Source organism: Poecilia reticulata, chromosome 22 (assembly GCF_904066995.2).
Source record: "Poecilia reticulata chromosome 22, P_reticulata-male-v2, whole genome shotgun sequence".
NCBI lineage: Eukaryota > Metazoa > Chordata > Actinopteri > Cyprinodontiformes > Poeciliidae > Poecilia > Poecilia reticulata.
Window position 1 is genome coordinate 7,290,048 of NC_088851.1, and position 25,890 is coordinate 7,315,937.

The following is a 25,890-nucleotide window of genomic DNA, read 5'->3' on the forward strand; positions in this document are numbered from 1 at the left end:
TGTTTTAAATGATTTATAAATATCTGCTGCTTTAATTTAGCTTTCATCAATTCCCAAATCTGTTCAAATCAAGACTGAACGTCTACACGAGAAGAAAAAAAACAAACAAACACAAAAACAATCTGGATATATTTTTATTCTGCTGCGAGGGCCAAAACAGACCCAATTTATTTTTACCGCTCCCACTAACACATCATTCCGGCTCGGTTTAGTTCACAAACAGGATCATTCTCTTACATAAGGTGGATTTCCTTGTTTCCGAGGATGCCCATATAAGAACAACATTTCTAAAAAACTCCGCGATGGATGATGCTCTTCACTCTGCAGGCTGGCGCAGAGAGGAAGGACGGTCGGAAGCCGTGGGAGGACAGCACCGGGTCGGTAGCGAGGCCCGGATCTCAAATAGCAAAATGTGGGAAGCACACAGTGGCACATCATTCACAGACAGACACCCACGGAGACACGGCCTCGGTGGAGCTCTTTTCAAATATATTTGCGCAACAAGCTTCCCGCCGGGAGCAAAAACTAGATGAGTAAACGCAATTTACAAAAAGAAGAAAAGAAAAAGCAGATGCCCCCTTTGGAAATGGACGTGACGCAAAGCGTCTGCCGTCATCTGTGTCAGGATGCTGAGCGTCAGGTTAGCGTGGACCAGAGCTGGCATTTGGGGGGTAAAGAAATGATTTTAGTGACGCACACAGATGCCTCTCTTCTCTTTACCCATGTGACGTTGTGGAAGGAAGCTGTTCATTTGTTCTCAAACGGATTCTGACAAAATGCCTAAAAGAAAACTTCAATCGTGGGCGGCCAACTTTTAAAAACAGGAGTACGTTTTGAAACGGGCGTTTGAAAGTTTCACTGTCATCTCCCTACATACCTAAGTCTGTTCATGGAGGCAAGAGGCCAGAAGGCGTCGAGTGGGTCAAGGTTGAAACTTTGACTCATTTTGTCTGAATTGAGAAACTGGGAGTGTTTACAATTTTTGTGAGAAATCTGGATTTCACCATTGTTTACATTTTCAGAACAAACAAGCAGAAAGAGAGTGCATTTAGTCTGACAGCCTAAAGGTTGTAGCTAGTAACGTATCAATTATGAGTCATTTCAAGGAATATTGAGTTAGAAACTAGCATATAAAAACATAAAACCTCTCAGTCTGAATGTCCCACATGCGTCTAAACAACCAGACAAATTAACAAGTTCATAAAATCCTAATCTTGCAGGTCTATGGAAAAACATCTGCAGCATAACAGAATGTTTCAGCTTAATCCAACAGATGTGCTACGATATGAAGACAGGACTGTTCTTTTTCTGCGTAAGCACATGTTTTTTTAAACTAGATTCAGGCTTGGACTCGTGTGGCCGAACGGATTCACAGTCAAGAAAGAGAAATATCTCAAAGAGTAAGTTAACATTTTCTTCTAGAGCGTTCACTCTGGCAACAAGACGAGATTGTTGCCAGAAGCAGAAGCTAAAGCCAGTGAGAAGACAAAGGCCTTTTGTAGAGGGAGCTCCTGAAGATACAGAGGGCTGTGAACCTTGAACTCAGTCCAAGCAGCAACAGTGAAGCCAGGGGAATTTCAAATTAAATACATAAGGTTAAATTATCTCTCTAAGATGTTTTTTTTTTTTTTACTAAACTTTACATAAACTATTTCAAGTGGGAAACATGCATCTTGTTTTAGGGATGCTTGGTCAAAATTCACACAAGGTAATTAGAGGCTGCAAAATAATTGAGACCAGGCCAGAAGTTCAGCAGGACGACAACACCAGACATAGAGCCATTATTTATGATGGGTGTCTGTAAAAATGTGTTTATGTAATGGACAATAACTGAGACACGTAGTGACATTTTACAGCACAATCAAGTAACTATGTTAGCTTCAGATGTCCTAAAAAATGCCGTATATATCAAATATGATTTAAAAGAAATGTAACTTTGTAATGTAGCGCCCTTAAATTGGGTCTCTGTCCCATTAAGAAACTCCTGCTCTTCAGGAAGTCATCACAACACGGCTCCTCTATTAGTCTATTAACAACGTCTTTACCAGTGTTTCACTGAGAAGCGGCTCGCATAATGACCTCAACAGAAATGCAGGTCCACCAGGTGTTTGCTAATTGCTGCTGGCTAGTCTGAAGGAGTGGATTGGTCACTGAGGAGGGATGCTCTGTGAGGCAGAAGCTTGAAAGCTGAAGCCTGGAAGGGGGCGCTAGATTCACACCAGGCGATTTGCACAGCTGAACGGTTGCCATGGAGATTAGTGGATTTCAAGGCAACACTCCAGGTGTGTTTTTGATGAGGGAATAACTATATAACATTATGTAAAGCTCAAAAAAGTTGATTTTACATGATGCTGCCACTTTAAGCAGAAGAAAAGCTTTTGGTTTGATGCTAAACAAGAACTGCTTTGTTTGTTTTTATGCAAGTCAGGGAGGAGGCCAAAAAGTTCCTTTATTTCAAACAGAAATGTCTGAAACATTTATTTTCCTCTTTAGTCAGAGAGAAACTTCCATTTACTGTTGAAATTTATGTGGCTTATTTTCTGTTCTGGTGCCATGTTGCAGAACCCACCCCTTTATCTCAGACGAATTTCTCCAGTGGGAAACTCATAAAGTCACTTTGGCAGTAAATTGCAGCAAACAGCATTGGTCCATCTAAAGCCTTTTCCTTTCTTGTTGTTTTTATTTTCAAAAGGAAACAAACATTTTATCTCCCTTTTGTTACTTTACAATTATGCAGTAATGCGTTTTAATTTGTCACAAAAAAATAATCCTAATGAAGAACAATAAAGTGTTACAAAACATAAACGATGGAGGGTGTGAATACTTTTGGAAGACGTGGTAAATCTAAACTTTATGTTCAGCCTTTTTCATCACGTTGACGTTTCAAATTACGTTATTTTACGAGTTCCATTATCTGAAATTGGGAAATTTCACAGTGCAGAGGCGAGGAGGTAGTCGTACTTCATCCAGAGCTGGGGGAACGAAGGAGGGGTTGACCTCTGGGCTGACCGCTGCAGCAGGCTGACCCCTCTGACCTTTTCCTAAAGACCCTCAGTTCCCATGCTGGATCTCACCATTACTAAACTTTCAGTAGGTCAGATTATTATTATTATTTTTTTTTCTTTTCTTTTGTTAAACACAAGACAACAGCACCTCCACCTGAAGCATGTCTCACACCGCAGCTGCTCCTCCAATTTGTTTGCTCCATTTTTGCTGCACCTGCTCCATTTTCTCTGAAGTAAACAAAGGAGTCCTCAGGCCTGCTCAAACAAGCCCAGGGTGGGGGAAGTACGCTGAGAGGAGGTTAAAGGGGGGGAGGGAGACTGAATAATTTGACTGAGACATGTGAGCCAGAGTGCAACAATGCTGTTAAAGGGCAAAATAAGAGAAAGGTGGGGTGGGGAACACCACGCTATCCATCCAGGAATCCGTTTCTCCACCAGACGGCAACGCGTTCATCTTCATTTTCTTGATGCCTGCTGGTTATTAGGGGTATTTAGTCAGTAGTGGCTCATGGAAAAAAGAGGAGGGAGAGAAAAAAGGTGCAGCGGGTCAATAAAATGGCATTGTTAGCTCGGAGCTACACCAGTGACGTATTTTAATGAAGACGTATTGATCTCCTCGTGACTCATTTGGACCCACATGTCACCTAATTTGTAAACAAGAAGTTCACGGTTTTAGACTGTAGTTTTAAAGGGGGCGGTATTATGTGTTTTCCCGCGTTTTTAGCAAAATCGAGTAATTATGTCACCTTAATAACAGCCCTTGTTATTAGGGCTGATGTAAGAGAATATTGTAGTAAACGAATACTCTATCGATTATTCTGACGATTAATCGGAAACTCGGATAAAAAAATGAGAGAGAGAGAGAGAGAGAGAGAGAGAGAGAGAGAGAGAGAGAGAGAAAGAGAGTGTGTGTGTGACACAGAGAGAGAGATACAGAGAGAGAGAGAGAGAGAGAGAGGTTTCCCGGCCAAAACGGGAGACTTGACAAGTATGCGTCCACAGTATTCAGTTTATCTGCTCACCTGTTAAATACACCTGCGGCCACCAGACACCTGCGGTACCTGTCGTACTCTAAGCATCCTGCGAGTCCATTTAAGAATGCTTATTGGTCCCCCTGAAAAAGATAAAAACCCTGAAAATGGGACGGTGTGCTGCTAGCACTTAGCAACAACTCATAGACGGAAGTGAGAGCGCTGCCCAACCTGTTGGTAACAAGGTGCGGTAAATAATAATACATCGATTAATGAAGCTTCGAGGCAGATAAATTTCCCTTGAGAAATTTTAATAATCGCCGTACTCGAATCATACAGAAAATGCTGTCCATATCAAACATGACGTAGGAGAAATTTGACTTCGCCTTGAAAAAGGGTCTTGAAATTCGGTCTTTCCGAAACGACGTCACATCAACATTAACGACATTAAAGAACAATGACGAGGCAAAACAAAATTAGAGATATCTCAAATTGTAATTTTGACCAGTCAAAATTCCTTTTCAGATATCTCCAAGTGAATTAGAGATATCTTGAATTACACAGCTTTTCTAATTTAAGACATTTTAAATTAACATTCTGACTAGTAATGGCATTACTGACAAAAGCGAATTTATGTTAAAACGGCCTGCCATACCTGTGGAGCCTTTCCCCCGTCCGCAGGTCGGTTCAGGCTGCTCACGTCACGTGAGGCGTCCAGCGCGGCTCTTCGTGGACATTGTGTTGCTAATTATGGCAACTGCGCTACGGAAGGCCTGTGAGCACGAAGACGCTTGGAAATAAGCATCTCGCATTCCAGCTGGAGTTTGAGATGCTTTATTGCGCTGACAACATGGCACCGAGGCAGAGAGCCAAGCCAAATCAGCAGCAAAGCAACGTATTATTATAGCATTCTTTTCTCTTTTTGAGCGTTACGGGTTTGGGAGATGGAAATCTGTAACCCTGGGTTTTATTCCACTTTTATCAAAACAGCACAATCAGAGTGTTGGCTCTCAGAGGAGGAAAACGTGACATTTTCAGGATCTTTTCCCGTTTTAATTGTGTTCCCGCTCATAGCTCATGGTGGATGTATTACTTTCCATCCATACATCTATGTATTGATTGCTTTTATCCAGTTTTCCTTGCAGCGTTGCAGGAGAGTTGCTGCCTATCTTTAGTGGTACTTGGCCAAGAGTTGCAGGCCCAGACATAAAGCAAAAAGGAGAAGCACAAAGCAAACAAAAGTTGCCATGAGCGACATATTTAGAGAGTGTGCTGAACAGCAGCCATCACAGACAGCAGTGACAGCAAAGTCTACAGCTTAAAACTGTGGAGATTTACATGGGGATCAATCCAGCAAGGATGAGGAAGGAAAATTCAATGTTCTTTTGTAGCTTGGAGACTTAGCAAACCGGGACCCTACTCGTGTATTTAAAAGCCCTCTATGGCTCTTTCAGTTATGTAAGATCACTTGAAATTGACTCTCTTCTGACCTTCAAAGCACAACTCAAAACTCATCTGTTCAAGTTAGTCTTCTCACTTTAATTGTGCAGTTATTTTGTGGTTTTGTGTCTTGTAGCCATTTCTTTACTGTTTAATTTGTAATTTTAATGTTGTAAAGTGTCCTCGGATGTTTTGAAAGGCGCTGTCAAATAAAATGCATTATTATTATTATTATTATTATTAGTTGTGACAAAGAAAAATGCTTCTTCGGATCTGAACAACAATAAAACCTGGACCTACAAGCGCTCTCATTTCCCCCAATGAGCCATCAAAGTAGCTTTACATTAGTAAGCAATTAAATGAATTTTGCAACTCTCACTCTTCTTTACATAATCAGTCCATGTTTGACTATACTGTAAAAGTAAGAAAAAAAAGTCTCTAATTTATGATAAAATAGCAGTAAATACGATAAATTAGAGACTTTTCCTAACACGTTGACTTTTAAATTGTATTCAACCTCCACACCTAAACCAAAGGTCAGATAAGCAGATACTTTCAGTTTAATGTAAAAAGTCAAAAATATAAAAATGTTAAAAATCCCAAATTTTACAAGATAATGCTGAATTTCGCCCCAATAAACTCACACCCGTTCTGAATTGTTCGTGCTCTTCAGATCCGTCCTCCGAGCCTAATTTACAAACGTTTCATGAAGATATTATTTTTCCATGAGTCACTTTTACGAAGGGCGCAGATGGTTCTGAATCCATAAGCGTGAAGCATTTGGACGGCGCTGCATTGCGCTGAGATGTCAGAAAGTCAGCAGAGTTTCAGAGGACTTTCGCCATCTATCGAGGCCTTTCTGCTGCAGAGAACAGCAGATGGTGGTAGCTTGTTTTTTTTTAAAGCAAGTGTCGCATAAGAAAAGGTCACAGGAGACAAGTGGAAGTCAGTTGTAGGCATTACCGTCCATTACTTTTCTACATCCTTTATAAAGTTATAAAAACAGGAACACAGTTAAGCATCTTATCGTCCCGAAAATACATTTCTGTTTGACTTGAGCTTTGCGCTGTAAAGCCCCGGCAGTCTGTGCTCTTCTTTACCCAGATGTCTGTGGAGCTGTGCTGGGATTCTGGAGCTCAGCACTGAGCTGCAGGATTCACTAACACCTGTACAGAAGATTTTTTATTTTTTTTTTCAGATTTGAGAACAGGCCTCCAGGTGAAGCACTGAGCAGTGAACGTCAAGCTTTGACAAATTGTTTCCGTCCCCAGAAGTGAGGGAACGAAGGATGAACTGTTGCAGCGGGAACCTTTGTTTTTTTTGTGAAGTAAATCTCCAGGAACCCAACTTTGTACTCTGACAAATTTTCTCTCTTTTCTCTATGAAGAAATATACGGTTATTTACTATTTCTCTGTTGCTTTGACAGGGAAATGCAGCTCCTTCAACTTTCTTTTTTATTATTATTTAACTCTTTCCATTCTCATCTCGCTTCGTCGCTCCGTCTGGGCTTTCTCCCATTGACTTGGATTTGTTTCCGGTAGACTTTCCAATCGGCCAACAGAAGGAGAAGTTGTGAACAATGACGCTGATTTTCTGCGCCGCTTTTAGCGATGGCACGCGACGAACGAAGCATGGCGCACGCAGTTCTCGGTGAGCTTCTTGGCGTCGTACTAGCACATTATCACAGCTAAATGTTAGCAAAATTTAAAACCTCGACAGAGTCCGCGCCTCTAACTAAGACCCTCTGTGCGAAACGAAACGTAGAACGAGGGGCTGCTTTTTAATTTATTTAACAGGCAAAAAAGAAGTGCTGAAAAAGTGGTAGAAGTGGGGAAAAAAATATTCTCAGCAATAATTTGTTTACCAGTTTACTGACAGAAAATGTGACGATTTCAATCTATTTGTTGTCTATTTTTGATTGTCTCGCTTCTGCAAATTGTTAAATTGACACACACGCCACATAATTAACATAAAGTCAGCAATCCTTGACAGTAAAGTATTTTATGCTATTTGAAAATTTAGAAAAGAGTTTCTGATTTTTTTTGTTGTTGTTGTTGTTTCTTGGACCTTATAAAATGGATAAATGGGAGCCAGATTGGCCAGACACTGAGCGCTGCTTTGTTAGCCGTAGAGGCATCCAGTTAGAATCACCGGTCTTGTGTGAGCTAATCCATCTAGAGGTTTGATTTATGGGGTCTGCACCACAGAGGTCGGCCTCATCAACGGGGAGTGGATGCTGGGAAGCAGGGAGAGAGTTACTGGACTGGGATGCTTTTAAGATCTGCAACTCCTTTGTAATTTATTCACAAACTGGATCGCTTTCTGGAATTTCCAAGGCAGTTTTTAACATGTCCAGCTACAAAAAATTGATTACAGGATATACTATATTAATAGGGTTCTTTTTAAATGTTTCTTACAAGCTGTCAAAACACAAGACAGCAGATATGTCAGATTTCATAAAAACATCAGGAGTTTATCTTTTCCTCCTTTAACTTTTATTTGTTCTCACTTTCTTACCTGCTGTATTTTTGTGTTCTTGAGGCAATGTTGCGTAAACTTTTTATCACAAGTGCTGTCAGACATTTTAAAACAGTATCACTAAACTGAACTTGGACTGATTTTGTGGTGTCATAAAAAAAACAAAAAAAAAATTAAAACTTTTGTTTTTATTGGTGCTGCTTGATTGGTCGAATGAAGGATGAAACTTAAATTTGTGCTCAATTTCAATCAAAACTTTAAATTTCCTATTTCCTGGTCGGAAACACTTACTGACAAAAAATGGCAGAAAGATCCCCTGAAGTTCCTATTTTAAACGTTTTCACCGACGAAAATGTGAAAATTCAATAGTTTGTTTCAAGGTCTGATGATTTGCATCTCATCAAATTGCTCACACACCAAACGATTTCCTTCTGTGAGCATATTGGTACATCGTTTGAAAGTGCAAAATACAGAAAAATACATTGTTACCAACATTTGTTCAAGGTTAAACTCATCCATGGACGTTCATACTGGAAAATCTTCAAATCTTCTTCTTCGAGCAACCGTTTCTTTACTGTACTTGAGTTCACAGAGAGAAGCTGCTTCTTTACGGAAAACAGAGGCATTGTGGGATGGGATCACAATGATATGGAAAGAAATCAAAATATTTCAGTTCAGTGAACGTGTGTGCGAGTTCTCACAGCGTGGGAGCATTGGCATCGAATAAACAAAAAAATAAAAATAAATAAAAAAATTGATGAAATAAAGACTTAGCCAGCTGGGCCTGAACTGTGGACATTACAAAGAAAACAGTGTCGTCTTGCAGGAGGCGGCGTCTAAAAATAGTTGGTAGCAAACATTTGGTGTGAACCAACATCGTTGTTTACTTTCATCCAAACATGTACTTACTGGTTGTGTGTTACTGGTTGTGTGTTAGAGGATAATGGGAGAAACACAACCAGGAAGTAAAGAAAGCTGTTTTAGAAAAAAATTCAGTTTAAAATAAAACATGTTAGTGCTCGTCCTGTTCCGATGAGATGTGACGATGATTCCAACGAACAGCCAGATCCTGTTCCAAAAAGTGGCTTTCTTTCTTTAAGTTTGATTATTTTATGAAAGAAGAAAAAAAAAAAAAAGCAGAGGTTTATGTTTTCAAAATGGCTGCGAGGAACTCGGCCATAGAAATGAGAAGGTTCTTGATACTCAAGAGAAACCTGAGAGAGACGTCTTCATCTTATCTTACCAGGTGTCAGTTTCCATGCTTTCAGCCCGCATGTGGAGAAATCTTTGCTCCCTCTGTGGCTATAAGGAGAAGCTTTTAAAGAAACACATAGCAAATCATGAATAGCAGCTCAGACGAAATTATGTGTCCATAGTATAACATTAGTTCAATAAAAATACCTCTTTCTTGGTCCTTTCTCCTATTTTTCCAAGAGGCTGAATTCTGGGATTCTATTGGCTCAGAAATAAACACGATATGTTTTATAATACATACCGTGAAACTAGACTGTTTTGTTAACTCACCTGCTCAGGGACTACAGATGGAAACTAGCTTAAGCTAAATCTGGTGCAAAGCCTCTTTTTGCGCTTCACTACGGCGCCCCCTACAGGACGTGGAGGATTTTTTTTTTCTTTTGCGTTACCTCGCAATAGGCTTTGCGTTCATGAGTCAGTTCATGCGGCAAAATTGGACACTGAAAGTCTTTATTTTGTCCCCTAGGGGGCTCCGTAGCAAATAAACAGACATAAACATGCAGTGAATAAATCGATTTTCAAACAGTTTTTTTGCGCCGAAGAGTTAAGACTTTATTATATATGCTCCACACATTTATAAATGAATAAAACAAAAAAACAACAACACTAAACTAACTGATCTAAACTAAAACACTTAAATTGTGCATATTTATGTGTAATGGCTCTTTAGAATATAAATATTTTTATTTTCCCAGAATTTTCACATTTACTGAGACGCACCTGCATATTAAACCAAGATTTGGGCCTAATCTTACTCAACCAATTGCACGCCAGAAAGGAGAGCGAGAGGGGAAGAGGAGTTTTGAAAGCACTTTGGAAAACCTCATCAATTATCAAGCATTCTGGCGCATGCTGATTGACTGCTGCACCGCCTGGGGTAGAAATTTAGCTTTCCAGAGCAAGGATTACCGTGTTGACACAAACGGTTTGATATTTCTCTCCACGTGGGCTGAAAATGATTTGGGAATGCTGATCTTTCAAGTTTCAAAATTAGGATTCCTTATCTAGGCCCTGGCGGCTCATGCATACCGTCACCATTTATCATCCAGAGGTAAAAAGATCTTAAACGTGGCAAATGGGCTGAATTTTAATAGCGTCCCTCGGGCGACGGCAAAATAAATAACAGGCAAATCTCAACGACAGAGGTTTGCTGGAGAGCTAATCACAAGAAAGCAATTCACTAGTTTGACGAGCTAGTTCATCTAAAGCCTAATGAGCTTAAATCTGCTGATGCTGTTTAGCGGTTTGAAGGTTGTGTAATTTCAACCTTTGGGTATAAAATATTATTTAAACTTTTTCAAGTCAAAGTCTGAACCCCGCTTGACCCAGATTCCACTTTAATCCAAAAATGAGTAGCAGTGATTGCGCGAGAGGCGACTGAACACCCTGACCTGTTCGCTGTGACATGCTTACTATCGTATTTCATTACCCACAACAAATTGTTGTCATAATGTTTCCTGAAGCCTGCGACGTGTTCAGTCGGCGGTGAATTGGTCGCATTGTTAAAATGAATAAGACATACAAAACAACATGGAGCCAACGACGAATCCTCACAGGTAATTAGGAAAGCTCCAGTGGCTCCAGATGTTGATTAGGACGTCAGAACAGATGCTATTAAGTTGTAATTTGCAGGTTGGGCTCGTCTCCTCCGAGGCATGTTTGGCATTCTTTATGCGTCTTTCTAAGTACCTAATGTGTGCGGAGCTCTTGTTCTGCTGACAAGACACTTCTTTTCAAGAACACAACCAAAAAACAAAACGGACAAAAAACCTTCAATTGGAGGACAGGATGTGGTAGAAGTTAATTCGTAAACAGAACAAACATGTCTCTACAAATGCTTGCTGACTTCAGCTAAAAACAAAAACATAGTTCGACAGATTAAGGTGAGAAAACTGAACAAAAAGCTGCTTTCGTTGCGTTTTTATCCGCTATGCAATAAACACTAAGCTCTGAGAACACAGTCTGAGTCAATGCCTCTCAATAAAAACACAGCAGATTCTGAAACTAATAAAACACAGAGGGGAAATTTTTAAACTGACCAGAAGAGAAATTTTTTTGCGATGACGGTTTTGTTGCTATGGCAAAAATGCAGCGGTGTATTGGTATCTGCTATGTAGCTAAAGAGGCAGCATTACATAAAATGTGACTTTTTCGAGCTTTTACGTCATGTTATAATGTTTTTCCCTCATCTAAAACATACCTGCAGTGTTACTTTGATTCTTTCATGCATGTTTGATGACATCCTTTTATCTCCCATGGCAACCACTCAGCTGTGCAAAACGCCTGGGTGGATCTAGCTCCGCCTTCAAGGAGATAGCTCCACCCAGGACCTTTCAGGGTATCAAATTACCAAGTCAAACTTCACATACAGATGTTAAAAGAAAGGGAAGATTTAATGTTAAAAGGTTAGATTTCTTTTGCTTTTCTTGGGATCTTTTTTTGTCCCTCCTATTTTAACACTGTTAAATAAATGTTAATATCAGACAAAGATGCTCCGAATTAGCAAGAAATTCAGTTTTTAACCAATGTTTTGAATTATTAAGAGAATTCAACAAAATTAGTAGCTAATTTCGCTAAATCAAATATTTTTAAGAGAAACACCATACATTTAAATGTTTGTCTTGTACCACCTTAAACCATGTGCCCCTGTCTAAAACCATTTCAGATTTTAGGCTGAGGCTTTTACTGTGCATTGGACAAACGGACATAACTGTGGTGGTTTCATTGCTAATACGGTGTTTGCTCCACATTACAGCTGGATTTTTAGTCAGAATACTAAGAGTGAATATGAGTTCTGGAGGCGCCGAGCGGTGAAACACCCAGAGAGATTAGTTGTAGAATATTATGTGGTGCACTCTCCGATTGAAAGGCTCCACTGTGCTGCCTCACACCCACACACTGCCACTTCTCACTCATCATACTTGAAACCTTGAAATTACTGAATACCATCAGCTTTCACATGAGAGCTGAGTAACTGCGCAGCTCCGCACAAAATGGACACACAGTTCACACGGACACGTCTTATGTAACACTGTTTATACATCAAACGTTATTGAAATGATTAAAATATAGGTTGAATATTGAAACGAGAGCCTGGTGGCTGAATGTATGCAGCAGGTAATTGTCCTTCTGCGTGTTTAAAACGCTAAAACATACATGACTCATAATTAGAGTCATGAATATATAATCTATTTTAAACAAAACTATTCCATCAGCTGCCCGGGAGTACACTTAACCCAGAAGTAAAAGAGATTAGCCCATTTTTTCAACAAATAATGTCGCTCCCTGCTGGCCATTAAATAGAATGCAGCTTCAAAAAGGTGGCGTTTACTTCACATATCGGTGGAATACATACATCCATGCTCTGTGGTCAGCAGCATGTAAACTGTCAGGTATACTACAGAATAAATCGTAGATACCATCCATTAATCAGATAATTATTGATACAAATCGAGAGTCTGTTGTCTGAATGCAGAAGCTCTGTCTTACTGTCGCCTACATTCAAGAAAAAAGTCAACAAAATCCAAAGATTTACTCCATATGAAACAGAATGTGGTAGACCTTAGTGAAAACTTTCAGCTTCAGTGGTGTATGTTACCTTCTTGTTGTTCTGTTGCTATAGAAATAATCAACCCAATAGGCTGAAACATCACCAGCTGAGACTGGAAATTTTTATCAAGATCAATTTCTTAATTTATGGAACAACTTCTGCTGGATTGATGTTCTCCTGTCAAGCAACCTAAAGGTGATTGGTATCAGAGTCACTGACTAATATAACGTCCTGTTTACATGTAGGGTTCCCAAAACTGTCTTATAGCCCATGTGCATTACTTTGTCGAGCTAATGAGTCTTTTTGTTGTTGTTGTTGTTGTTGTTTTCAAAAACAGCCTGAAGACTGTGTCAGCTCCCTGTTTATCTGTCATGTAACCTACTGTCCTCTAATATGCCAAGACATAATCAACTGCAATCATACTTAATTATAACACAAGCTGATGTGTTGACAACTCGTATCAAAACAGACAAGAAACATGCTAGTGGTAGCCATTCACCAACGGAGACAGACACTAGCCTATCTCCGTCAGTGGAGATAGGCTAGTGTCTGTCTCCGTTGACGGTAGGCTAGTGCCACCAACGGTCTCCATTGGTGATAGTGTCCATCCATCCATTAATAGATGGATGGATGGATGGATGGAGTGTGTGTTGATGGCCCAAAGATGCCTATAGAGCTACAAAATTAGCAAAAAGTGAGGCTGAGCCCCTCTGAAGAAAATATGAAGTCAAGAGGAATTAGAACTTCTTTGGTGAGCTATTATTGATGTTAGTGTCATTTACTGCTCTGTTAGCTAGCCTTAGAGTGCATGCGCTAACGTGTACGCAGCCTGTTGCAAACACTCCTCTCGTCTTTTTACTTTTTACATTTTTGTCGATTGATTTTTTTACAACATTAATTTTTTTTCCCCACTTTTTTAGGAGCTAAGATCTTATCTTCAACAATGTTGACTAAGCAAGCAATTTCCCCTGGGGGATTGATTAAGTATATTCTATTCTACTCTATTAAGGTTGTTAGTTTTTAATATATATCACATTCTTTCAGTAAAATACTACACCTTGTACCTGCAAATGCCTATATTTAAAGACTTGGAATGACACTATCAAAAGTACATGCATTTTTCTGAATTTTCAGAATTGTGACCTACAAGCTTTCAAAGTCTAGCAATGAAAAAAATTGTCAAAAAGGAACATTTGAAAAGTCCATAGTGCATTGCAATCCTGAAACTGTGTGGCTGTCATTTGATTTAATCAGAAAGGAAATAAGGATAATGTGTGAAAAAAGTATAGCTAAAATGTGCTTTTCATGTATAAACTTGTGGTCACAACAGCAAGATAACAAAAAAACAAGAAGGGTTTTTATACCACAGGGAGAAATATCCATGATCTTCCCTCTGAGCCGCACTCGAGAAATCACCATGGAAACAATCAGTCTCTGATAAGGAGTTTAATCAATAGCAAATTAAATGTAAAATTAGAAGAATCTGGCAGATCTAAGTGAGTGTTTCCAATTACATGAGCAAATCTAACATGAAAAAAAAATACTATTAGTGTAAGAGGCACAACAGAACAATCGGAAGCATATTTAGTTCACAGTAAACAGCAGGAAACCAAACGGAGCAGAAGAGTTTGATGGAACAACACCAAACGAGATCACCCCTCGGTGGTCTGCTTCCTATTTTTCCCTCATTGGTCCATTACGTTAAAGCAGAGACGTCAATGAGTGTTGGACAGGAAGATCCTTTTTTTTTTTTTTTTTTTGCTGTAAGTGGAGCAGAGCTGATGGTTGGAGAACGGGGGCCGTAGGTAGGTTCACAAAAGGATGTCATCTGGGAGGTATTTTTAGAGCGTGAGACGCACTGATAGTCCGCTGGTGCAATCTGCCTGCAGGTTCCCAGCGATAATAACTGCTCTCATTCAGCACATTCACTCAGATTTCTGCACAGCATGTGCAGAGGAGCAGGACTCACAGAAAAGAGAGATGAATATCTGTATATGATGAGAACATGTCTGTGTAATGTGATACTCAGTATTATCTCATAGGCTGGCAAAATTGGATAAGATTTAAAAGGGTGGCACTATTTAGCAAAAGTATCAATCAACAATAACTTTTTCATACATTTACTGTATGAAACAGCACTTACCTTTTTGAAGAGGAATTTCTTAAGAGAGGATAAAAATCAAACAAAAACCAAGTATTGAGTAGGCTACACAAAATTTTGATTACTGTTTAGAAGCTTGACATTTCTGTTTAAAATATATTTTCTATTATTTATTTTCTGTAATATTCTACCTTTTTGAGACACTGAATTTTGGGTTTTTATTATATGTAGACCATGATCATTTAAATTAAAAGAATTAAAGTTTTGAAATGTTTTACTATATGTGTGGTGACTGTGGTAATTTGTTAGCTGGCACATAGCTACTACAATGATGTACTCATAAAGCACTATTAATTTTGATTTTTAGAATTGCTCCTTCATTTATTGGTATTCATTGATGGATTTATGTTTGTTTTTTTTCTCCACATTTTGAATAATATTGGCAGGCAAATATCTTTTGTTATCAGCTGACTATGACGTCACTGCCGCTACAGCGAAGGCGCACACCGGAAGTGACTTGTGGAATGGACACGGCTCGTCGGCTAGCTAGCAGCATGAGTGGAATCATGTTGTTTTTATCGGGGGCAGCGGGTCTCCGCTCCTGGACATGTCCTTTTCTCCTTCTGCTGACATTTTGGTCGTCGCTGCCAGCCTCGGCCAAGCCCGACAGCCTCAAGGAAGTGACGGACGGGGACTGGGAGAAGATAATGACCGGAGAGTGGATGATTGAGTTGTCAGTGTCCCGCTAACAGGCTAACCCGCTAATTTTGCCGTTTCTGTTTTGAACTAAAACCCGAGTTCTCGCGTCAGCTAAACCAGCTCAAAATAAGTTATGTCTTTCTTAATTTAGTCACACAACGCTACGAAAAAGTCAAGCTTTCTAAGCAAATATACTCTGCTAACCAGCTTTTTTTTTGGAGGGGGGGGGGGACGCTAACTTGGGGGGCTAATGATGTCGAGCAGCAAGACGTGCACGAGAAATTGAAAGCCTCTTAAACCTTTTCTCCCGCAGCTACGCACCCTGGTGTCCTGCATGCCAGCAGCTGCAGTCGGTGTGGAAAGAGTTCGCGGACTGGGGGGATGACATGGGCATCAACGTCGCCAAGGTGGATGTGACAGAGCAGCCTGGTAAGCAACCCCAAGCTGGGCAACACTATTTAGTTCACGCATCCGGCGACTATCTGAAGTACTCAAACCTGTTGATTTAATCTATAATCTGTAAAGTGTTTTACTGGGATAGATCTAACACAAGCTAATGCATTAATGTGAGGTTGCAAAAAAATAAAGGTCTTCCTGCTGACTGTCGTCTCTTTCCTCTGTAAGGTCTGAGTGGGCGATTCATCATAACTTCACTTCCTACAATATACCAGTACGTATCTGCATGGTTTGTGGTTTCCATTGCTTCCGCTTTTGTGTGTTTGTTGTTTTTTTTTTTCTTCTTCAGCAGTACCTAAAGATAAATACTGCAAACATAGTTTCAATGTTGCATATACTCTGAGGTATATGTTAGAATCTATAATTATTATTACAAAAGAAAGAAACAATCTGTTATGAGTTATTTTTAACAAGTGATCTTTCTGTTTATTTGTGGTCTCCATTTGGTGAAGTTTAGAAGTTAAATATAAGAGAATTTTTAGAACATCCTGCTGTTGCAGAAACAGCTTTAAAGTGTAAAAATGTGTCACAGAAACTGCTACTATAAACATTAGAAATGACACTAGTAAAATAAATAGGAATCAAAATGTTTGTTTTTTTTTATCAGGAGTTTGAGGAAAAACCTGTTAATTTTGTCACTGATTGAGATTTTTTAATTTTTTTCAGCTGCAAGGACGGCGTTTTCCGCAAGTACCACGGCGCTCGTACCAAAGAAGACTTCCTCAGCTTTGTCGACGAACAGAAATGGAAAAACACGGAGCCCGTTTCTTCGTGGTTCGGGCCGTCCTCGTTCTTGTAAGTGGCTACAAAAAAAAAAAAAAAAATCTCCCGTGAAAAACACGTTTGCGTCCTTTTGTGTTTTTGAAATCTCAGAAAACGTCGGTTGACGTTAACTCTATTCTTGGTGTCTTGTGGGCTTGAAAAAGCGACACACAAGCATGCAGATATTTTTGTGACTGACTGACAGATCTGTATCGAGTTACATGCTGCGTTCGCCTCCTCTTTTGACAGGATGAACTCGATGTCGGCTTTGTTCAAGCTCTCCATGTTCATCCGAGTAAGTAAATGGCACATTCGTTGATTTTTGCAGACTGTATTTTGAGAGGATTGTGGCTCCTTGTGATTGGTGTTTAATAAATAGTGTTTAATAAATAGCGAATATGACAGCTGAAGATGGAATTATTTCCACCTTTTGAACTTAAAATAGTGTTTTCTTGTTCTAGGTGGGGCTCATTCCCCTTGATTGCATATTGTTCAGTTTGTAAACCAGACAGAGTTAAAAGCCCATACTAAATATTTTTAGTGTTAGGCGCCCACTGATATGAAATCAAACTTCCTGTTCAGTGTTGATAAAAATTCAAATTACAACATCCACAGTTTAAAAATGGCATTGCTTTTCAAGCAAAATGTCTGCTGCTGAATACTAAAAATGAATGTGCTGCTCACATACTTTGTGTATCTTGAATATTCAGATCATTTCAAGGCCAAAAATAGGTGAGAACCGTGTTTTTTGTTTCCCAGCGTTGCCATAACTACATGACGGAGCAGCTGGGGATTCCTGTTTGGGGTTCATATGTCATCTTTGGCCTGGTCACCTTGTTTGCTGGCCTGACGTTGGGTCTGGTGAGTACTGCTGTGTCACTCCATGAGAAAGTTACGGATCAAACGTGCTGTGAATAATTTACGTAATCTTAATACTTTTGTCATTTCAGTTGCTAGTGTTTATCGCAGATTACGTCTTTCCTTCGCGACGATTTTCCTCACCCGATTACTACCAGAGTGAGTTTTGCATTAATATTTATATCAATGCTGTGACTTGGGGAGTATTAATACTTCCTGAACAGCTTCAGATTTTGGTTTCAACCACAAACTTGAATGTATTTTCTTTAAGGATTTCAAGTGATAAATGATCAAATAATGCGTAATTATGAAGAAGAACCTGCTGAGTTTGGCGCTAGTGCAGTCCACCAGCAGCCAACTGTGTTTTTCAATCAAGTTTATTGATTTATAGCACATTTCAGCAACAAGGGAGTTCAATGTATTTGACATCATAAAAACACAGACCTAAAAACCACATACAGTCAACAATTGAGAAATCAGTCACAGACATTACATTTTGCCCAGTACCATCCATCATCAATACACATCATATATGTCGGTCAGTGTTCCACTTATTATGGTTCAAAAGCAAATCTAAACAGGTTGGGTTTTAGCCCTGATTTAAAGGAACTCTGTGTTTCAGCTGTTTTGCAGTTTTCTGGAAGTTTCTTCCAGATTTGTGGCGCATAGAAGCTGAAGTTTTTGTGTTAAAAAAAGTTAAAAGTTACAGAGATGCAGAGTTGTACAAATAGGCGTCATAATTTTGAAATAATAGCAAGTGGGGCCAACGGGATTGGACAGCACAACAGGTGCGCATCCTGTTAATGCTTTGACTATAAACCCAGCTTAGTCTGTCTTAACAGTAGCTGTTACTGGTGTGTAAAAACCCTTATGTAAAATAAACAAAACAACGCTTAGTCTGGCAGGTGGACAAGTTATGCCTGGTGGCCCGCCAGGCTTATAATACACTGGAGGAAACCCTGCATAATTTTCAGGTGCTCTCCTCATTTTCAAATTGTTTACTTTTTTTGTACATTGAAGTTTGTGATTGTAAGGTTACAAAATTTGAAGAGGTTCAAGGGGTTTGGATACTTTTCAATCTCTCATGTGAGAAAAGGTTTCAGTGCAGCGTTGGCTTGTAGCTAGCTCTGAGCCTCCCTGACGTTGCGTGTGCGTTTCTGCAGAGAAACAGTCAACGGAGCAGTCCCGACTGATCCAGAATCGGGACGAGGACCAGGAGGCTGACGGTGAGGAGGACGACGAGGAGGAGGAGGAAGAAGACCAGGACGGGGCCTGGAGTAGGCAAAGGGAGTCTCCCGAGGGTCAGGGCTACCCCGACGAAGCCCTGAGGAAGAGAGCGGTGGCCAGCCGTGAGGAAGACGAGGAGGAAAGCTAGAGAGCCGGCGCCGGGATTCCCTTTCTTCGTTCGATAAGAGCACAGTGGAGTCAGCCGGAGATGTAGTAGCTGTGGTCCTGAGCGGCAGTATTAAGAAGAAGGGGTCCAAAATCTTCCCACCCCTAACCCAAGAAGCACCCCACTGTACTCCCCTCCCTCCTCTGTTAAAAGCAGGAGACTTCTACCTCGGCTCTCTCCACCTGAGCAGCGGCTCCAACTGGAACAACAAAAACTTTCCTCACACGTGTTTTTACGTGCGGCGTAGGTATGGAGTGCAGTACAGACGAATTTTGATTCGCTGTTTATGCTATGCATTGTTTTTCAAAAATAGTTTGTTTTTTCTTCTTCTTTGAATTCTAACAAGCTTTGGTCTGTAAATTTTACTCCACAAATGGGTTGTTTTTTTCTGCACACACACCATTCGGCATTCTCCTCGTAGGCTAGTTTTAATCCTTAAAACGTCGAATCTATTTAGCTTCATCATATTGACATAAAAATGCTGATGTTTAAAATGGGAACAGCTTCACAGTTCAGTTCAAATTAAACCTCTGGATGATTAATGTGGATCTGAACTTTGGTGTGTGGCGAACTTCTTAAAGTAAACTAGATTTGACTTGATATGAATGCAGCAACGACCAAAGACGTTCAAATCTACAGTTTGAAGTCTGAGCAACTCTGAACATCTGTGGCTGCAACTTCCTTCCCAGTTTACGACGTAATGCTTTACTGATTAAAGTTTCGCTTACCATGTTCCGGTAAAGACAGAATCGAGTAAAATAAAAAAGAAAATAAAAAAACCATGAAAGCAGCACTTGTACAACTTAAAATGAACCACGTGCAATAAAATGAATTAAGCCATGGGTTTAAAAAAAAAAAAAAACACACAGGAAGTTATGAGGCAGGAACTCCTTTAATGTACGATGCTCGGTTGTGACGCAAGTTTGAGCTGCAATGTATATATTTTACTGAAATCTTCACCATAAGCACATTCAGACTTTATTTGAGGGGAGGCGGGGGAGGCTGGGAGAAAAAAAAAATTTATTCACTCCAAACGTAGTGCATGGTGTGTGTTCGCACTGCTTGAACATGGATTATGTTGCGGTCATTTTCTGTTCAAATGTATTCTGTTTTTTTGTTGTTGTTTTTTTTGCTGTTGTTATGAATGTTTACCTTTAGGAACCTCCTAAATGTGCTGCTGACCTGCAGCTGAGGCAGCAGCAGACTGTATGCATGCTGACAGGCAATAAAAAGGACAAAGTGAGCGGGATGCCACGGGGGTTAGGTTAGGTTTGGTTTGGTTTGGTTTGCAGTGCTGTACACAGCGGAGAGACTTTGTCTACTTTAGTTGTTTTTTTTTAAACCTTTTTCCAAAATTTCAAGCATCTGATTCAAAGCTACAAAAATCACTCGTTGCTAGAAAAAGTTGTGTCCCTCGTTTCACCTGCATTTTCACACACTTCTCATTGTTTTTCTAGGGCTTGTGATGAACTTCACGGACTATTGACACACTTAAATATTTTTTATAATCTCCTTAAAAACGGATGCGTTCATTTAGAAATCCCTCAATTTGTTTTTTGTTTGTTTCCTGATCGCTATTTATGGCTTGTAGCATTTTCACTCTACTCCGGGCAGCTTCTGCTCTTCATTTCTTTGAATAAAAGTTTAACAATAATAACTTTTTATTTTGTTTTTTTCGTTTCTGTAAGCGGTTGATGTAGCTTATGCGTTTCTTTGATTGGATTAATTATGAAAAACAGTTCATTACACAGAGACGTCCTTAGCTCCAGTTTGAATTGACATGTTGAAAAATAATTCGGTAATATGTAGGATAAAGTCATAAGAAGTGTACAATTATCAAGTTTGGAGACTTAGCAAACTGACACACTGTGGATACATTTAAAAGCTTTTTGCTGACTTCAGTCCGTCTTGAATGACGCTTCAGACAAAACTATAGTCTGAAATACAAAAAATCTGCCAACATCGAGAAATATGTAATTTCTGCTCCAGTTCTGACCAGCATTTTTGCACCTCTTGTTTCTTTCTACATCTGTGTGAAAGATCCTCTGTTTTTCCACACAATCACAAAGAAATATGCTATTATTGCCCCAACTTTTTCATCATAATTTAAATTTTCCTGCACGGATACCATGATAAGCTTCAGTCCTCACTTCATATAGCAAATACTCACATTTCTGAAATTTAAACCACAAGAAAAGCCCACTTTTTCTAATTTGAACTTTATTTTTGCTATTTCATATTCTTCAGAGTAATATTTGGGTTTTAAGTTAGGCTCTAAAACTAACTGATGTAAAAATGTTAAAACACTAGATTGCAGTCATGCATTAAAAAAACATTTTTTTAAATGATTAAAAATGGACCCTATATTTCAGGTCGGAAAGCAAAAAACAATGTTTACAAAACACTGTAGGGTAAATCGTCGCCAGCAGATGTCACTCTTGCACTGCTTTTGAGCAGTGGAAAGCCACACGTAGGTTTTACCAGTAAATGCAAATAAATTGACATGAGAAATTTGCATCGGTATGTGCGGTCATTGTGAAACTACGGTTCATATTTCCTCTTTCTTGATCTCTCGCTGGGGCTTCCCAATTTCTCTGCAGAACCTCCTCCGCCCTCTTGTGCAAAGTTATTCCCTCTGGAATAGAAAAAGAAAATCCTGAGGATGGAGCTGGTCTGTAATCAGCGCTGTAATTGCAGCTTGCGCTGCCTTCTGCACACGCTCCGTTTAGCGCGGGTTAAACTGTTACAGGAAGGGAAAGCGGGCGAAGGTGTTTGATGGGATTCCCCCGCTGCACTCTGCCAGCCTTTCTGCAGTTCCTGAGTGTTACACAAAACAGCTAGGTCTGGCCTGCACATGAAAAAAAAAACAGGACGGGGCCATGCATTGGCAATGCCATCCACACGTGTTCTGTCGTGTGATGGTAACTGAAGGCAGATGGTGTTGCTGTTTGCTGGGTTGCTTTCTTTTTCTGTTCTTGTTCATTTAGCTCGCTTCAGTCCATTTAGTTTTCTCTCATCCTTGCTGTCATTTCCTCCAGATCTTTGCGTAAAGCGCCAGCTTGGCAGTAGTGGGAGAGAAAAGCATGCTGGGTACAATGGCGCAACTAAGCTGTGAGGTGACATGCAAGGAGAGGAATGTCACGAAGTTTATTGCCCGTGAAGTCTTAGCTGCAGAGAACGGCATTGCGTGAGTCTTTTAAACTCTTAATTTAGTGCAAATGAAGACAGAAGAGAAAATGAACAGTGACATGAATAGTTTTGTGGCTTCCATGTCATGAGATCCTACAGATCCTTTCATGATTTATTCTCAGAAAACGCCCAGAAGGAAAGGTTTTTTGACCCTTTGTTTCGGTAATCTGCTCGGAGAGGTTTTGGGGTTGGTTTGAGTCTTCTGAAAGAGTTGACCTGGATTTAGATCCAGTGCTCATCTCCTCCAGTTGCCGGATTGTTAAATATGGTTGCATGGATCCTGGGAATCGTCTTCATCGACCTCCAGTTCAATCTTTGCATTTGAAAATCACCAATGCAAGTACGCCAATCTAGAAAATAGTTGTTCTTAAGGGGAAATACTGGACCTTGTTGGTTGGTTTACTAGCTTGTGTCAGTGGTCCTGTTCCCCAATCTATCTGGAGAGGCCGTTATCCAACAAGTGAGAGAGATTTCACACATTTACTTACCTAGAGTACTTGCCTGTCTGCCCACAACCTGCAAGATACTTATCAAATACTCTGTACCTCCACCTGTGATGCCACTCCAGGGTCATCGTCCAACCTGAAAAGTCTTGACTCTAAAACAAGCAAAATCTCTGTAGATGGTCTCAAATAGGCATCGCTAATGCCAGCATTTCTTTTTCACATTGGAACTTGAGGCCTGTAACAATATGTTTGGTACTTTACCTTGGTTTCTTCGTTTTTTTTTGCATTTGAGATACCACCGTCACAAAAACTTACCTGCCATTTCACTGGATGAGGTGGTTCAGGCCATCTTCAGACAGCTAGAAGTTACAGGAGCGTAACCATTTATGATGCTGTGATACAAACGACACTCTGACGCTGAACCGTAAAGGCTTACTCCACTCTTGGTGGAATGGCACCTGGTTGTACCTGCAGTGTCTGACATCATGATAGAAAATCTGGCTTTCTCTCCATCTGGAGAGGAGTGTTCTTCTGTAGCAGCATTCACAATTTAAAAACAGGACTGCAGGGAATGCAGTGAGGCTTGAGCAAAGGCAGTGGGGGGAGTTATTGGCGTATAAATTCTCTCAGACATCTGGTGCAGTAAGGTAGACCCGGGCCTTTAGGGCGGAGTAGCTACTCTCCTGCTGATCGGACAGACTGATGCTATTGCCGAACTCAACCATCGTAACTTTGAGTGGTAGTTCAGGGAGGGCAATACAGCAGAATACCAGAGAACAACAGTCTTGTGTGAATGTGCGGCTGTGTAAAATCCATTGATATCTTACGCATGGAAACATTTTCAGGTTTTGACCCCAACTGGGTCAACTTGTCCAGCTGTTTGCCTTCCACCAACCAGCTTTTCTTGACATCCGTCACCAACAGGTACTGTACTACCTTCAAAGATTGGATGTGAATTGGCTCAACTCATTTTTATAGAAGTCTGTTTTTCTAACAATGTGGAAGCTACTAACTAAAGTTGTTCCGTGAAAACGTTATTGATAACTCGCCACATTGTTTGGGTGAAGACTCAACAACAGTTGTTCAGCTTGGAATTTTCTTTGTGCATCGTCAGCGACGGTGACCTTGTTCGAACCCGAGTTTCCCCATTCAGCTGTTTCACTGTGCGAATTGTATTAGCAGACGCATTTTGTGTCCAATCTTTTATTGATAATGGGATTCCAATTACGCAAGTGAGTTAAAGCTGAGTTAAAGTTGGCAGCCAACCTCTGGAGTTTTATGTGGTGAGAGGGTGAAGCTTTTCTCCAGCATGCAGCACGAGGAGGAAGCATTTGAGGATCCAGCTTTATTTATGAATTGAAATACACGGGCCTGCTGCCAGACGAGACTTTTTGCTTGACCACAAAAGTCCATGAGAAAAATTCAGAGTTATATGATCCAGCTTTTCTCTCTCTCTCTTTCTGGAAGACTGGACGCCAGCGAGGTGGGAGTGCGAACGTTCAACAAGGCCGCGCTTGTTCTCCGAGCTGCCGTGTCCCCTGCGTGTCCTCTGTATGGTTAGTACATTGAGAACCAGAAGGAAGGTGCAGAGACAGATTCCTCTGTTTGGGCGATGATTTAATGGTCAGACTGAAATTTTGGTGTTTTGTGTTTTTTTTCTCTCCTAGAAACAAAAACAAAGACACAAGCTGAAGAATCTGGGCCAATAGAGCTAGCGGTGATTGTTTGTTTTCTCTCAGCTTTCCTATTGTAAAATGTGTTCAGCTCATCGCTATGACCAGCTAAGAAGGGAAACAAAAAGTCACATCCCACTGACTGCTGCTGAAATTTATTAGTCATAAATCAGAAGATATACACCTAGAAATATAGACTTTGGGTGTAAACAAACTAGAGATGCAACAATCAGAATTTTGCGACAGATTCCTGAGCTGTGGTTTCTGTAAAGACTGGTTGCTCTACGAACTGTTTACGAATTTGAGTTTCCCACCGGCAGGGCCGATGCAGAACAAGCTGGAAAGAGTACGGTTACTGGGCAACTTCTCAGTTTATCGCTGAAACGGAAATGATGAAAAAGGGTCATCATGAATCTCTTCGACCCAAAGAGAATGTAAAACTGTGACACGCATCTAAACTCAAATAGTCCACTGTAAGCCTCGCTGCCCAACCAAACTAATAAAAGCAAGGCTCATTTTGCATTATGGCTACATTCATAAAGTTAAACACTCAGGTTGTGTCACCTATCATTATTGTGGCTCTGACAACACAGGCAGACCCCACACTGCAGCTGTACATTTATTACTGCTCACATTCTCCTGAGCATTAGCAGTACGCATACAACCAGCCATTTTGAACAGGTAATAAATCCTCACAAACAACCATCAGATGCAGCGGCGAGCGGCTCCGGCTGAATGGCAGCAGGACCTGATTCGCAGCCTTGGTGGTTTTGTGTGAGCTGGGCAGACTTCAGCCCGATGACGACTGTGGTGCAGCCGGAAAAACTCAGAAAGACTCCATCCAGCTGCCAGTCGTCTTAAGGAAACCTGACGAAACGGCAACCAAAATATTTTCTAGAAGGCAGTGAAATAATCATAGCCACACGTCATGTAAAAACAGGAAACGAGTTCCTTAAATGGATGATTCGCTACGTCTGTCCAAAGCATATGATCTTTATATATATATTTTTCTTTTAAATCAACAGGAATTTGTTGATTAGATGTAGCAACTTATTAGCAACAACAACAAAAAATTTGGATTGAGCACTTTCCCTAACCCTAACCCTAAAGGAAACGCAGGAAACGAGAGCAACAAATTCACCAAAATTTGGTTGCTCCAAATAGTATGATTATTCCTTAAAGAGACTTTTAAGGGCTAAACTACTTGTAAGAAATGTAATCGCAACTCAGGATTGTACAGTGTTTTTTTTTATTTAGTGTAACATTTTTGAAAGCTACATTAGCACCATGAAGTTAAACCCTCACAAGTAAAACATGAACTGAATACATGGGGGACAAAAACAAGACAAACGATTACAGCAATGCTTGATCATTTAAGATTGGCTACTTTGGTGATGTAGCTGTTGGAAGGGACTTGCTAATGAGAACCAGAGTGGCATCACCGGTCAGAATCAGAACAGAAGTGGTGTTTATCTGGCTATTGTGACCATTGTTGTGTGTCATTTGCTGATGCTGCGTGGTTAATTACAAACGTAGTGTTTAAATCTCTGGGCATGGTACCGGTTTATTAGGTATCCAGGTTAGGACTCTCAGACATTTCTCCTGACTTCCTCC

At 40.3% G+C, this 25,890-nt stretch overlaps 1 protein-coding gene and 1 long non-coding RNA gene across 2 annotated transcripts; both read left to right on the forward strand.

The window, feature by feature from the left end:
• The first annotated feature begins 15,289 nt into the window (after positions 1 to 15,289).
• tmx1 (thioredoxin-related transmembrane protein 1) lies at positions 15,290 to 20,625 on the forward strand. The gene is made up of 8 exons (XM_008399010.3): positions 15,290 to 15,533; positions 15,813 to 15,928; positions 16,124 to 16,169; positions 16,622 to 16,750; positions 16,967 to 17,012; positions 17,477 to 17,578; positions 17,668 to 17,734; positions 18,739 to 20,625. The coding sequence occupies exons 1-8, from the start codon at positions 15,325 to 15,327 to the stop codon at positions 18,948 to 18,950; spliced, it is 927 nt and encodes a 308-aa protein (XP_008397232.1). The 5' UTR covers positions 15,290 to 15,324; the 3' UTR covers positions 18,951 to 20,625.
• Positions 20,626 to 22,780: 2,155 nt separating this feature from the next.
• Positions 22,781 to 24,796, forward strand: LOC103458324 (uncharacterized). The gene is made up of 2 exons (XR_532565.3): positions 22,781 to 24,159; positions 24,271 to 24,796. It is a non-coding gene; the product is annotated as an uncharacterized LOC103458324 (long non-coding RNA).
• The last annotated feature ends 1,094 nt before the right edge of the window (positions 24,797 to 25,890 follow it).